General features: G+C 60.0%; 1 protein-coding gene across 1 annotated transcript; it reads right to left on the reverse strand.

Moving 5' to 3' along the window:
• Positions 1–708: 708 nt before the first annotated feature.
• On the reverse strand, positions 709–13,602 carry CHRNA4 (cholinergic receptor nicotinic alpha 4 subunit). The gene is made up of 6 exons (XM_003787775.2): positions 13,527–13,602; positions 12,101–12,252; positions 8,794–8,838; positions 8,617–8,726; positions 3,670–5,026; positions 709–834 (listed from the first exon to the last, which is right to left on the reverse strand). The coding sequence occupies exons 1-6, from the start codon at positions 13,600–13,602 to the stop codon at positions 709–711; spliced, it is 1,866 nt and encodes a 621-aa protein (XP_003787823.1).
• Positions 13,603–13,963: the final 361 nt, after the last annotated feature.

Here is a 13,963-nt window from a genome sequence, read left to right on the forward strand (position 1 = left end):
GGTATGGGAGGCCCCAAGGGGAGCTCAGAGTCCAGGCCCGGACACTGACCCGGCCTCTCAGTGCCCTGGGAAATCGCAGACTGCAAGTACCCATGGGAGGCTGGTGAGCCTCTGGCCCCCATAAAGTGCTTGGCACTTGTCATGGCCCCTCCTAATGCAGGGAGGCCTTGTGTCCCCTCACCTGTGTGGCATCCACCATCCGACCTCTTCCCAGAGGGGCCAGGTCCATACAGCCCTGTCCTTCAGGGTCCTTGGCCCAAAATTCGGGTTCTCAATAACTTCCCCCAAACAGAACTTGGCTCCTAGAAGTGTGCTGAGTGTCACTGACTGCCTTTATGGGGTCAGAGGGCAGCTTAGGGCAGGAGAAACTGACTAGCATAGGTGTAGCGTGGTGAGTTGGAGAGGCATCCAGGCCCTAGCCATTTGAGGGGCATTTGGGGTGGAAAGGGCACAGAGTCTCTTGGTCCTTGGCTGGCCAGCCCTCCTGTAGGCCAGGAGGTCAGCAGGTCACGGAGCTGCAGAGAAGCCTGGGCAAAATGCAGCCCTGTGTGCAGAGCAGCATTTACTGGCCACCCTCCTCCATGCCACTGTCCCTGGCCACTTCCCCTACCCAGGAGGCCTCAGCCCTTTCCAGGCCTCCTGACAGTGGACACAGAAGATGGGGGGCAGCTTGGCAAACGCAGCTCTTGGCCAGCAGTCGTGGTGTGCCTAGATCATGCCAGCCAGCCAGGGCGGCAGGAAGAGGCCCGCCGTCCCCAGCAGGCAGACAATGACAAACATCCAGAGGAAGATACGGTCGATCACCATGGCCACATACTTCCAATCCTCCTTCACCTGCAAACAGACATGCGTCACTCCAGCCACACCCCAGCCTCCAGCGCAGCTGGAGAACCTTCTGGAACCTGTGCTTTGAGGACAGGCTCTCCTGACCACCCTCTCACCCTCTTGCCCTGATCACACCTGTTCTGAGGTGACACACAGGAAGGGGTACCGAGGACCTGCTCGGCTACCCTCAGAGTCCACACCCACTGGGGAGAGTGGCCATGATGCAGGTTGAGGGTGCACCAACATTACCACCACAGGGGCCAGGCAGTGGAAGGCGCTGAGCCGGCTCTAGTGTGCCACCTGAGGAATTCGTGTGGAGAGTTCTAGAATTCTAGAGCACCTGCGGTGGCCCAGACAGGGAAGCAGAGCTATGTGGGCACAGCACTGGCTGACCAGGAGTGTGCTGGGCAGTGGGGCCTGACTGCTGTTGAGAACTCCCCCACCAGGCACTATAACAGATGAGGTCCTACAGGTGGGAGCCAGAAGGTAGGTGGTGGTAGCCAGCAGGCAGGAAGCCCTCTGAGCACACTGGCCATCTACGGTCACTCACTAACACTCAGCTGGACAGTTTCGTTCATGTTCAGGGACACAGAGGCTTGGGGACAGGCCCACAGTCACACATCTGGAAGGGACAGTGGATCCTGACACAGCTCCAGGTCCCGCTCCTGCCTCCACCTGGGCCTGACCCAAGAGGCTACCCCATGACCCCTGCAGGCAGAGGCTCTGGGTGTCTGGTGCAACTACCTGGCCACCCAGCAGTAGAAAAGCACCTCTGGGGACAACCTCGGGTGCCAACGCCTTACCAATAGCCTGGCTGCCCATGCGTCACCCCTCGCTCTGCTGTCTGCCCTGTGTGATGGGCACTTCTGTTCTGCAAGGATATGGACTGCATCCCAAGCTCCATCAGAGCTGCCTTCAGGACACTCCACACAGGCTTCCTGGGTCTGAGGTCTGTGGACACTAAGTGACCAGGCTCCAGCCAGCTGAGAGACCAGGGGCTTGCACCCAGCCAGAGCTCGGTGCTCCTGTGTGGGCTGTCTCTGCTCTGATTCCCCAGTCAGCACAGGTGTCCTGCTGGTTCTGAACCACACCTAAGTCACATGTTTACTTAGGGACCTGAGTGCAGCAGGTCACTTATAAATAGGGGGCCTCCTGGCTTCCTGCTTTGCTGGGCACGACTGTCCAATTTGCCTTTGATTCCCCACTGCACAGAGTCCCATATTCGAGATGAAATGTGGCACAGACCAAAGCCCCCCTGCTGCTCCAGGGCTGGCATCTGTGAAGTCGGGCTCACTCCCCATAGACTAGTGCCAGCCAGGCAGAGAAAGGTGGCCGCAGGACACTGTCATGACCACGTGCTGCTCATGCTACTGGCTGCATTACACTTCTTTTATTTATTTATATTTAGAGACAGAGTCTTACTTTGTCACCCTTGGTAGAGAGCTGTGGCATCACGGCTCACAGCAACCTCCAGCTCTTGGGCTTAGGTAATTCTCTTGCCTCAGCCTCCCGAGTAGCTGGGACTACAGGCGCCCACCACGATGCCCGGCTATTTTTTGTTACAGTTTGGCCAGGGCTATATTTGAACCCGCCACCCTCAGTATATGGGGCCGGCGCCCTACTCAATAAGCCACAGTCACCGCCCTGCATTACACTTCTGATTAAACTACAAGCATCCACCAGCCTCAGACAGGTGTGCCACAAAGCATGTCCCAGAGCCAGTTTCTCTGATCTGATCTCCAAGACCTTGGATAGTTCCAGAAACCCACAGAGTAGCTTCATAGCTTCTCAGGATTCAATGGGGTGATAGGAGCGGAGGCATCAGATATCAGGGGTCTGAGGCCAGGCAGGCCCCTTCAGAGAGCATCAGCCCACAAGGACATGGGAGCCAACTATGAGGTGAGGGTTCAGGTGAGACAGTGCAGGTGCTGGCCAAGGGCAGGTGGACAGCCAGGACAGGCACTGAGCCATCACTGAGGATGTCCTAGGTGGCCCTGCAGCTTTGACGGCCCCCGCGCAGGTTGAGCCCAGATGCCCACATGGCCCTCCCAGATCACCAGGGCCTAGCTGAGCCAACGCTGCCCCAAGAGCCTGTGTAACTTGACCTTGTGTGTGTGGGTAGAATAAGCAGAGGGATCAGTGTGTAGACGGGCAAGTGGGGACCAGTGTCAGTGTGTAGACGGGCTGGTGGGAGCCAGGATTAGTGTGTAGATGGGCTGGTGGGAGCCAGGATTATTGTGTAGACCACCTGGTGGGAGCCAGGTTTAGTGTGTAGACTGCCTGGTGGAAACCTGGTGTTCTTACCCAGAAGCTTTCCAGCTCCTCCCCCTAGCTTGGCTATGAGGAGCTTCCAGGTATGTCCCAGCCCCCCATCTACCCTCCTACCAGGCCTCACAGCCCACCTGGCCCCATCTCACCTTTGTTTGCCACCCCTCCCCGACCCCAGGGTCTGCAGCCCTTCCCAGCCCTGCTGCACTTGAACATGACCAGCACAGCCAAGCGGGAACTCCCAGGGGCCAGCAAAGGAACCCCAAGTTCCCCTAAGGAAGACCTCGTGCTGTGCTGGTTTGGGGGCCCCTCACTCTGTAGCCACTGAACTCCTGGCGTCCTGATGTCCAGAGGGAAGGCATCACTACCATCTAATCCCCTCCACCACTGTGGGCCACCTGCCCTGGGTCAGCCCAGAGACTGCGGGGACAGGGCTGTACCCTGGGAGCCGCCAGGCACCCAGACAGGACTGAGCAGCCCGAGGGTGCGCCCAGGCTTTAGGATCCCTCACCAGCAACCCAGGGCGTGTCCCTTCTGTTCTACGGGCACCTCCCAGGGCATAGAGCAGGAACTTACCGAGAAATCTGTGTCTTCTGCCTTCAGATGGTCTGCAATGTACTGGACGCCCTCGACTGCCCGCGTCAGGGCTGGTGATAGGGGCAGGGGCTGGGGCGGTGCCCTGACACCATGGGCTTTCAGCGTGGCTTCTGGGGACGCTGTGGGTGGCTCCTTCCTGCACGTGCACTTGCAGAGAGAGGGCTTGTCTTGGGGTGGGAGCTCTGCCGAATGGGCCTTCCGGGAGTCTGGGGAGCTGGCCGCTTGGCCATCGGCCTGAGAGACAGTGTTGTCTCGGAGGATGCAGTACTGGATGCTTCGAGACCGGCACCGGCCACTGCCCTCTGCCGCTTCCCCAGGGCTGGACACCTGCTGGACACTGAGGGACCTGACTTTGGTGAGCCCCGGGACCTGTGCACTGTGGGACCGGGGGTGGGGTGGGGGGCTGGCCTTCTCAGCCTCTGAGGGCTGCGGAGCCTGGAGGTCGGAGGGCGAGGAGGGCGACTCGCAGGCAGGCTCGTCCACAGGGTCGCGGCAGGTTGGGGAAGGTGGTGGGCTCTGGCCATGGGTGCTGCCTGGGACAGGGGGCTCCCCGTCAGGCGCAGGCCAGAGGCGCGGGGCATTGGCCATCTTGTGCATGGACTCGATGAGCCGCCGACAGTTGTCCTTGACTGTGGACGGCCGCTTCATGAGAAGCAGGCGCGGCACGACGTCCAGGAAGACCCTGCGCACCCAGGCGGGCATGGTGTGGGTACGCGGTGAGCGGTGGTGCACGTTGAGCACGAAGACAGTGATGACGATGGACAGGGTGACAAAGATCATGGTGAAGAGCAGGTACTCGCCAATGAGCGGGATGACCAGCGAGGTGGACGGGATGATCTCGGTGATGAGCAGCAGGAACACGGTGAGGGACAGCAGCACCGAGATGCACAGCGTGACCTTCTCACCGCAGTCGGACGGCAGGTAGAAGACGAGCACGGTGAGGCAAGAGATGAGCAGGCAGGGGATGATGAGGTTCACGGTGTAGAACAACGGCAGCCGCCGGATCACGAAGGCATAGGTGATGTCAGGGTAGATCTCAGCACAGCATTCATACTTTCTGGTGTTGTAGGTGCCCACCGCATCCACAATGACCCACTCCCCGCTCTCCCAGAAGTCCCGCTGGTCCACGCGGCTGTGCACGCTCACCAGGTCAATCTTGGCCTTGTCATAGGTCCAAGAGCCAAACTTCATGGTGCAGTTCTGCTGGTCGAAGGGGAAGAAGGTGACGTCAATACTGCAGGAGCTCTTGTAGATGGCCGGGGGTGTCCACTGCACCCGCCCGTCGTGGAACAGGTGAGCCTTGGTCAGGTGTGTGACCGCAAAGTCCCCATCCGCACTGGCCAAGAAGAAGGGGAAGAGAGAGTGAGTGTGAGACCCACTGGCACACCCACCCAGAAAACGTGCATTTCCACATCATGGACAAGCAAATAAAGGCCTATCGCCTTGCCTGGGAACGCTGCCAGTCTCTAAGCAGAGCAGAAGCTACATGTGGCTGGGTACCGGCCCTGATCAACACTCACCTGTGTGGCTCCGTTTGTCCTCCCTGAGCTGGGGACAGCAAGTGGTTCAGAGAACACAGGAGGGGTCTATGCACACCTGACCACAAGCAGCAAGGCGTCCCTACGTGGGCGATTGTTAGCACTGCCGGGGTACAACCAGGACCGGCCAGCCTCCCAGCCTTCCTCATGTTGCATCTGCACCTCTGAGCAGATCTGAGGGTGGCATGGGGACTCCTCGCCCTGGCTTCCATCATTTATCCCAAGGACTTAAGGATGAGGATGCCACAGCCACAGAGGGAAGGACAGTGCCCAGATCACCCAAGAGTGACCCAACAGGACTGGACACTCAAGCTGCCTGATGCCGAGGCCACGTGTGATTGTAGCCTCCTGACTCCCTTTTCCCAGCAGACATGGGTGTCCTGTCCACAGGCCCAGGTAGGTGACTTCTGGTAGGCAGAATTCCCACCCCTGGCCCAGAACTTCACAGAGGGAGAAGTTTCTCCTCCACAGATGCCCACAGAGAGTGAGGGCTGGTGTGCTAGGTCTGAGAGCCCCCCTTGATGTGTCTGTGTAACCTGAGCCACTCTCTGCCTCAGTTTCCCCATGAGGTCCAGGCACCTACAGACTAATGGAGCCCTCAGGACAGATCCTGCTGGCTTTGGCTCAGCAACCTGACAGGAAACCTCATCCTATGCTTAATGAGCTCTCTGAGCCCAGATTACTCCCCATGATGGTGCCAGCCCAGTGCTGACCCCAGCCCTACAGGGCCAAGGGCCAGGACGAGTCCCAGGGCACAGCTACAGCCATGGAACTGCCCAGGCCTTCTGCCCATCCTGCCTCCACCTCATCTCCTAAGGTCCAGCTCAGAGGCCAGGCCTTCCCAGGTCCTCAGGCAGGAATGGCCCCTGTTCCTCTGAGTTCCTGCTCTGACCCAAATGTAGCTTTGGCTGTACCTGCCATGACCCTGCCAGGTCCTCAGCAACAAGGGGTCACAGCCCTCAACACCCAGGGCTGTTCCCTCTGTGATGCTGGTGGCTGCTGCATCTTCACTCTCAGAGTCACCGAGTCACAGCCCCCACAATGGTCTCCCCTGGTGCCCAGCCAGTCTCTGCCCCTCCCCCTCCCTGCATGGCAGCACTGCAGATGGAAGGGGACCCCCAAGAGCCACAAGATGGCAGCCTCCGCTGCCCTCCATCTTGGCAGGGCTCTGACCAACATGGAGCAGTGGTCCCTCTAGGTGGCTGGGGACTGAAGTTTGCTTCCTAAGCCCCAGCCCTATTTCACCAAAAATCAGCCGAGCCCCTGTGAGGCACAGGTGTCTCCCAGGGCAGATAGGTCAGCTCTCTACTTAGCAAACACTCTGCAGAGGACACTCCACAGAGGCTCCAGTGGGGGTTGGGCTGCTCCTGGCAGGCCCCTCATATGACCCCCACCAAGTATGACCCTCACCACAGGAGCAGAGAATGTTACAGAACTTCTCTTACGATAGCAGTGCAAGGCTGGGGTCTGTCAGGGCCCTTTGCCTGCATGGATAAGTCAGGGTGGATCAGTGTTCTCCTAGCACAGTCTGCACTGAAGCACATCACCCCTTGCATTGGCTGGACACCCTCAGGAGCCCTAAGGAGGCCTGCTGGGTGTCCACCCCTGGGCTTGCTGGACCTCATCTGCACAGATGGGCTCTGTGTGGCATGCCTCTTCCCCTGAAGCTCAGGTGGCAGAGCTGGGATTCGAGCACTCCCTGACTTAGCCTTGGGTCCTTCCATTGCGACTCAGCTCGGGGTCCATATGCATGGCCAGGACTTGTGGGCACAGGCAGCTTTGCCCTCCTGGCTCCTGTGTAGTGTATCCAGCCCTGGAGAGTCTCTGGAAGAGCGGAGGAACAGCCCCTCTCTGCACACGAGGTCAGATCTGGAGAGTCTCTGGAAGAGAGGTGGGATAGCCCCACCTTGCATGCAGGGCCAGGCAGCCCTACTCTAAGAAAGAGCCGTGTCTGTGGGCAGGTGTCACTGTCACACAGAGGCTGGCCCTGCCATGCCAGGTGATGGACCACTAGTGGTTTCCTGTCCCACATTCCAGGTGCTTAGGCTGGACACTCAGCTGTGTGCCAGTTCTGAGCTTGCTTAGTTTACACCCAGCAGTCCTAAAAAGGGCTGTTTCTATCTGCTGTCCCCTACAAAGGGGCCTCTGGGGGTGGCCATGGCCCAGCATCAGCTCCCCTCTCCAGTGTCCTTTCCACCCTCGCCAGCCCAAGTCCTGTCCAGAGAGCACTCTGCACCAAACCTTGGCCTGCAGAGAAGCCGGCATCTACCCTACTGCCTCCCACAGATCCTGGCAGGGAGGAGCAGGTTGTGGCAGCCTCCGCTCTCTTGAACTATGGTCTGGGGGGCTATGGACAGGCTCCCCAGCTGCTTGGCGGCCTGGCTACTCCCACCCAGTCTTCAGTGCTCCTTGGTCAAACAGGCTTTCTGGGGGCTCAGTGCCGCGTCCTGGAGGTAGATGAGATGGGGGCTGCTGAGGGACTCAGACTGGACAGCTGGCAAGGCACAGAGAGCCCCGTCCTGAGGGCAGATCAATGGGGCCCACTCCCCACTGACCACCTTCCTAATGTGTCCTGGCAGCAACTCCACGCCTCCATGAGCTGAGGCTCTTCCTGCAGCCATTACTGGAATCAATTATGTTGGAAGAGGAGCCCGGTCACTCAATCAAATAGGAGCATTTGTAGGTCAGGAGGATGCCCTGGGGCCTGGAAGGGGCTGGGGGCAGATGGTAGGCCAGGGAGGAAGGGCTTCCCTGCCTCCTTTGTGAAAGCTGCAACGTCCAGCTGCCTGACAGAGACTCCACCCCCGAGGGGGATTTGGCCCAGAGAGAGCTGCTGCCCCTAGGCTTGGGGACCTGGCGAGGGACACCAGCAAGGATCCCCAGGAAGGACAAGTTGGAGGACGCCAGCCTCTGCCCACCAGGGCCAATCCTGGGAAATGCAGCCCAGCTTCCAAGCACAAAAACCTGGGACGTGAGCAGACTCCAGCTGAGCTTCCAAGAGCCCATGAGCCTTTGTTTGCCCGGGAGCAGCCACGTGGCTACCCTGGCCTGACATCCGTCCTAGAGGGAGGAACTGGCCATGCTGATTGAGAGCAGACCCCTCCAGAGCATCCTGAAGTCACATTGTCCACCAGAACGTGAAGGCTTGGCGGGGGCACATGCCCGAGATAGGGCTAACTGTGAAAATCGTCCAGCTCTAAAAGACCCAGAGTCAGTATTGGGAGAGCAGCACACGGCCTGAGGCGGCCCGAAGGCTGGTCCAGGCGAGGACACTCCCCAGGCACCCTCAGCCTCCCTGAAGCCCTCCCCTCCTCAGATGCCCAACTTCTGTTCTGCTCCCACTTCTTCCATCCTGGGGCCACCTGGCCACCACTACCTGCAGACTCACTTGTTGTAGAGGACGATGTCCGGCCGCCAGATGAGCTCCGAGGGGATGCGGATGGATGTGACATTCTCATAGTCAGCAGGGTCCCAACGCAGCTTGTAGTCATGCCACTCCTGCAGGGCAGTTCTCTGTGAGGGGGGGCACGGGCAAGGGCAGGGCGAGGGAGCACCTCCCACTCACCTGCTTCACCCACACATTTGTGGTCATCATCTGGTTCTTCTCATCCTAGGGCACAAATAAGGAAGGAGGGTGTGGCCCCAGGACAGGACATCTCTCTCTGGCCCTCAGTCTCCTTGTTCACAGCCGCAGGAGAGGACGGGCCCAGGCTGACATGGCAGGCCACCTCAAGAGGGAGGGAGTGCCTTATCTCTGGAGGCAACCAAGCCAAGGACAGCAGGGGACCCAGGAACATGGGGGCAAGGGCCTTGGGGGAGGGGAAGCTCCAGGCTGCTCCTAGGACCACCTTGTGGGACCACATGAAGGCCTCTGCCCACCTCTCTCCCTCCCTCCCAGTCTATGAGGCATCCCCTCTGCAGACCAGGCCCCATGTGAGTGTGCACCTGCTTCCTCCTGTGACCACCTGTATCTCAGTGGGTCCCACCTGCTGGCCAGGGTGACCCCTGGACAAATTGCTCCCACTTCCCAATAGGCCCTAAACTTTGTGGCCTGGGCAGGTGGGACTAGGAAACCCCATGCTGGTCACTGTCCAAGCTGGACTACACACTGTGAGAGTCCCCACCCTGCCCAGTGCCCCGCCTTGACTAGTCTCCTTCCTTTTCCTCTGATGAGGAGCAGGGAGTCATGACACAGGCTCCATGCAAGCCACGGGATCCTTGGGGACAGGAAGCCCCCATTCTGTTGGTGCTGGATGCTGACCTCCAAGGGCAGCAGCCACACCTGCCTCATCTGGGGGGAGCACAGGCACTGCAGAGAGCATGGGGTATCCACGGGGTGGGGCTCTTTCTCTGCTGGGAGGGTCTGGACAGGACGTAGCAGGTGGCAACCTGGTAAGGTGGCTTCCCCCCTTTCATAGGCCTAATTTTCTCTTCACTCCAACCAGGGACAAACAGGCTTGATCAGAAAAGCTACTCTAGCCAGATAAATCACAATGGTCAATGGGAAAAGCATCTTGGAGCCTCAAATAGGACTAGGGTGGAGTGGGGACTGCCATCCTCAGACATGACTCTCGGTACCTCCCTTGCTGTTCCCTGGGGATAAGTCCCTGAGACCGCTGTCCTAAGTCCCACCTTCCAATAGAGACACCTGGGCAGGTCACCCAGCTGCCAGAGCCAGGCCTCTGCCTGGAAGGACACAGCAGAGCAATTGGTCATTGGCCTAGTCCTGTTCTACTTGCAAGACCTTGTCTCTGTGAGACCTCATTCCTGTAGGACAGGTCCCCATGTATCCGCACAAGTTTGATGAAGGATGCCTGGAATGTTTCAGGAGGACTTAGCACCTGCCCCTGTGGGTCGGGAACCTGGGAACTTCTGAAGGCTCCTTGGCAGCCACTTTGGGTGTGACCCCATGCACAGCACAGGAGGGTTCCATCCTGGCCACGAGCACGTGAGCCCTACAGAGAGGGCAGGAGGGCCAGCACCAAAGTGGGGACAGACTGGGACAGACAAAAGGCAGCCCCTTCCACCTCAAGCATGATTGTGGGCCTCAGGCCAGCACCCAGAGCTGTCCACACACCAGTGTGCACATTCACGTGTGTCCTTACCCAGCTCTAGGGTGGAGATCAGGGCTGGGAGTGACACCAGGGTCCTCATGGAGTCTGGAACTGGATATTCTCAGGCCTCACTGTGTCCAGGGCAAGCTGGAGGACTACAGTGGTGTGGGGGCCAGGGCAGTCCCAGTGAGCTCAGAGGCTGTGGGCGTCAGCATAGCAGACCCGGAGCCTTGAGCAGCTGCCAACAGCCGCCTCCGCCAGCCACCACTCTGCACCATGTTTGCAAACCTCAGCAGGGTTGATGAGGTCCATGCATCTTGCATTGTCTCCTGGCTGGGCACCAGCCAGGGGCACTCCACAGGAGCCATCCAGGGCCAGTTCCAGGACACCTGAGGGTGGAGGGCCGGGTGGCCAGCTCTGGATAGGGTGGACTGACCATGTCTCCATGCACAGTTCTGCACAGGCTGGTTCCACCTTGGGGGCAGTCCGTCCTGGAATGTGGCACAGCCCCCCATGCCTTCCAAAGCCCCTGGATGTCAGCCACTTAGCCCGAGATAGTGCAGCAGCTCTTACCTCTGACAGGTGAGACTCCAGGTAAGCTCAGGGCCACCTGCACGCACGGCCCCAGCCTGGATACAAGGTCGAGGTGGACTCCCTGGACTCCAAGGTTGATGTCCTGGCAGGGCTGGGCTGGGCATCTGGGACTGTCTGCAGTCACTGCAGCAGACAAATCCCCCTCCCCAGATTTGGGCTCCCTCCTGGACAGGACAGCAGGGGCTGACCTGGCCATACATATGCATCACAGTGTGCATGTGAAAGGACTCAAGCCCTTCAAACCCACTGGCAGCAGAACCAGCTCTGGAGGCCACGGCCTCCCTCCCTGCCTCCCAGCCAGGCTGGAGCCTCCACTCTGAGGCCAAACCTAATGGGCAGGGGCTTGGGTGTTGCCAAAGTTGGGAACAGGACACCCCCAGGCTGTGCACCACCTGTCAAATACCCTGAAAGATGGTCCTGCTTAAATGGAGTGACTGAGGTTGGCCAAGAACCACAAAACTGTCTCCACTGCCTTTCACCCAGGGCCCTCCAGAGGCACCCCCCTACACGAGGCCACCCAGGGTCAGCCAGATCTTTGTCCTGCAGCTGTGAGTGGAGGGGGGATTCGGGCAGCTGGTCCACGCTCTAGGAAGGTAACCAAGCACCTCCATTGTGCAGAGGCCCTGAGCTTGTTTCTCTGGGCCTTGAAGCTGTCTCCCCATAGCTCCCCCAACTGGGGCTACTCAGACACTAGCTCACACTGTAAGGGACTTTGCAGGATCCCCAAGTCCTCCCAGCTGCCTCCTGGGCCCCTCGCCAGGAAGGTAAACACACCAGTCAAGCAGAACCTGCCCAAGACATGGCGAGACCCTTAATTCCAGAGCCATGGATGAGAGGCCTCTGAGACCAGCCTGAGCTCAAGGGTAAAGCCTGCCTGCCCTGCCCTGCCTGCCCTGCCCTGCCCTGCCCTGTCCTGCCTTGCAAAAGACCCCATACCCTGGTGCTGACCTGCCACACCACTGCCCCCAACCACTGCCCACACAGGTGTCTTCTCTTCTTTGCTTCTAAAGGTGCCCTGCCTCACTGTTGAAAATCCAGCCTCTTTTGAGTTATCCTGTATTGGAGGGCAGGGCCTGGGCTGACACACAGAGTCATCCTTTTGCTGGGCCCAGTGGCCAGAGCCGGTGGTGCCCGTCCCCAGTTGCTAGCATGTAAGGCTTTTTTCCAGACACCATGCTCCTTTCAGATGACCTCAGTGCCCAGTGACAGCTACAGCCCACCTACCACGTCGATGAGCTGTGCAATGGACAGGCCGAAGCGCACGAGGACCACGTCTGAGATGTTGGCCACTGGTCGAGACCACTTGTTGTAGCCAGAGAAGAGTCTCTTCAGGAGCCGCTCCTCCGCATGTGCCCGGGTCTCCACGTGGCTGCCCACTACAGGAGGGGCAAGCCAGGGCTTGGGTGTGGGGAGCAGGCAGCTACCTCACGCCAGGCCACGCTTGGCCGGCTACCTTGCCTCCTCCCACCTCTACCCCAGGACCTATCACCCTCAACCCTACGGCAAGCACTGCCCACCCTACCTCAGTTTCTCTTCTAACCTGGGGCACAAGTGGACTGGCCTCGGGGGAGCCTTTCCAGACTGCTCAGGCTGAGCAGGCCCTCCTAGCACCTTGCACCTCCTCACAAAGCCAAGATACTGGTCTCCCAGCACTGCTGTGGGTGTCTTCCCACCAGCCCATGACCTGCACAGCACAGGGGGCAGAGGGCAAGCAGTCCCCCAGGCCAGTGCAGGGGTTGGGGGGATGAAGGCCCAGCCACAGACAGCCTGCATCTTGTGGCCACTAATGCCTGGGAGAAGTTAAGTGTGGACCCTGAGCATGGGCCCAATACCCTCAGAGTGGCAGGTGCCCTGTGTCCTCTGACAAAAACACCAAATGCCTTCAACCAGCAGCTCTAGAGTGACCTGCCTGCAAAGGGATCCCTCGTTCAGCCCAGCTCACTGGCCATTTGTGTCCTCCATCAGCATCTTCCCACATGGTCTGAGGACCTCCCTGCTGGATCCCCTGGGGCCACATTAGAAGGAGTCAGTCCCAGACCCCTGGGACCCTTGACTCCAGCCCAGAGCCCTGATCCCCACCTTGTTCTTCCTGGTCCCTTTGACCAGTAAGGTGCAGCCCCTTTCTCCCTGGGGAGGCCAAGGGGTTAAATTCCCTCCCAAAGCCCCTGGAGGAGGTGGGCGCTCTGGGTGGCTATCCAGAAATGGGGGGCAGAGCTGGAGCTTCCCCTTCTGGACCTGGGGGAGCAAAACAGGTGGGGCAGGGGCTTCCAAGGGCAGAGGCTATTGCTCTGATCTAAACTGGAAGCAGACAAGGGGGTCTCCAGGGAAATTTGGCCAAGGATGGGGGAAGGGAGACATGGGCCCCACCTCTACTCAGGTCAGGGCTTCTGGGTGGGACTCCTGCAATAGCAGCTGGACCACCCTCTCCACCCTGGACCCTCTCTCCCCCATTCTCACGCAGGTTAACTCCTTTCTCTCCTGGTTTGGCCCTTGTCCAAGGGCAGCCTGTGCCTGGGATGGGGGAGCCTCAGCTGCCCCTTGTGCGCACCCGCAGCCTGGACCGCAGTCAGAAGCCTCCCTCTTCTAGCTCTGGGCACCAGGGGCTGCCCGGGACTGCCCGGGACTGGGGCGACAGGGGGCCTGAACTCACCCGGAAAGAGGCCAGCCCCTAGAAGCAGCAGCAGCGGCGGCAACGGCAGCGGCACCCCGGGGCCCCCGAGCTCCATGGCGCACGCACCTCGCGGGCTCTAGATGCGGGCGGCTCCCGGCTCTGCCGCGCCCTAGCTCTGAAACCCGCGCGCGCCCAACTTCATGCCCCCCGCCTCGCGGGCCGCTTAGTCCGCCCGCCGGGCTCTCAGCTCCTCCTGCGCCGCGCAGGCGGTTGCGGCGGGGCCGGAGCGCTGGGCTGTGGGCTCAGAGGCTGGGCCCCGCCCGGCCCTGCCCGCCTCCAGCCGGCGGGGAAGACGAGAAGGGGAGGGGAGGGAGCAGAGGGAGGGGAAGAGCAGGCTGCGCTTGGCCCATGCGGAGGTAAAGTTTCCTCTGCCTACCGAGGTTCTGTTTGTGCCCAAGCCGGGGAGGGGATCCCGT

The sequence above is a fragment of the Otolemur garnettii genome, unplaced genomic scaffold (assembly GCF_000181295.1).
Source record: "Otolemur garnettii isolate 467f Iridium unplaced genomic scaffold, OtoGar3 scaffold00023, whole genome shotgun sequence".
NCBI lineage: Eukaryota > Metazoa > Chordata > Mammalia > Primates > Galagidae > Otolemur > Otolemur garnettii.

Coding starts and splice junctions, on each gene's coding strand:
- CHRNA4 (XM_003787775.2), bottom strand. CDS start 13,602: ATGGAGCTCGGGGGCCCCGGGGTGCCGCTGCCGTTGCCGCCGCTGCTG. Junction 12,253..13,526: donor AGGGGCTGGCCTCTTTCCGG/GTGAGTTCAGGC, acceptor CCCCTCCTGTAG/TGGGCAGCCACGTGGAGACC. Junction 5,027..8,616: donor GACATCGTCCTCTACAACAA/GTGAGTCTGCAG, acceptor CTTCTTGGCCAG/TGCGGATGGGGACTTTGCGG.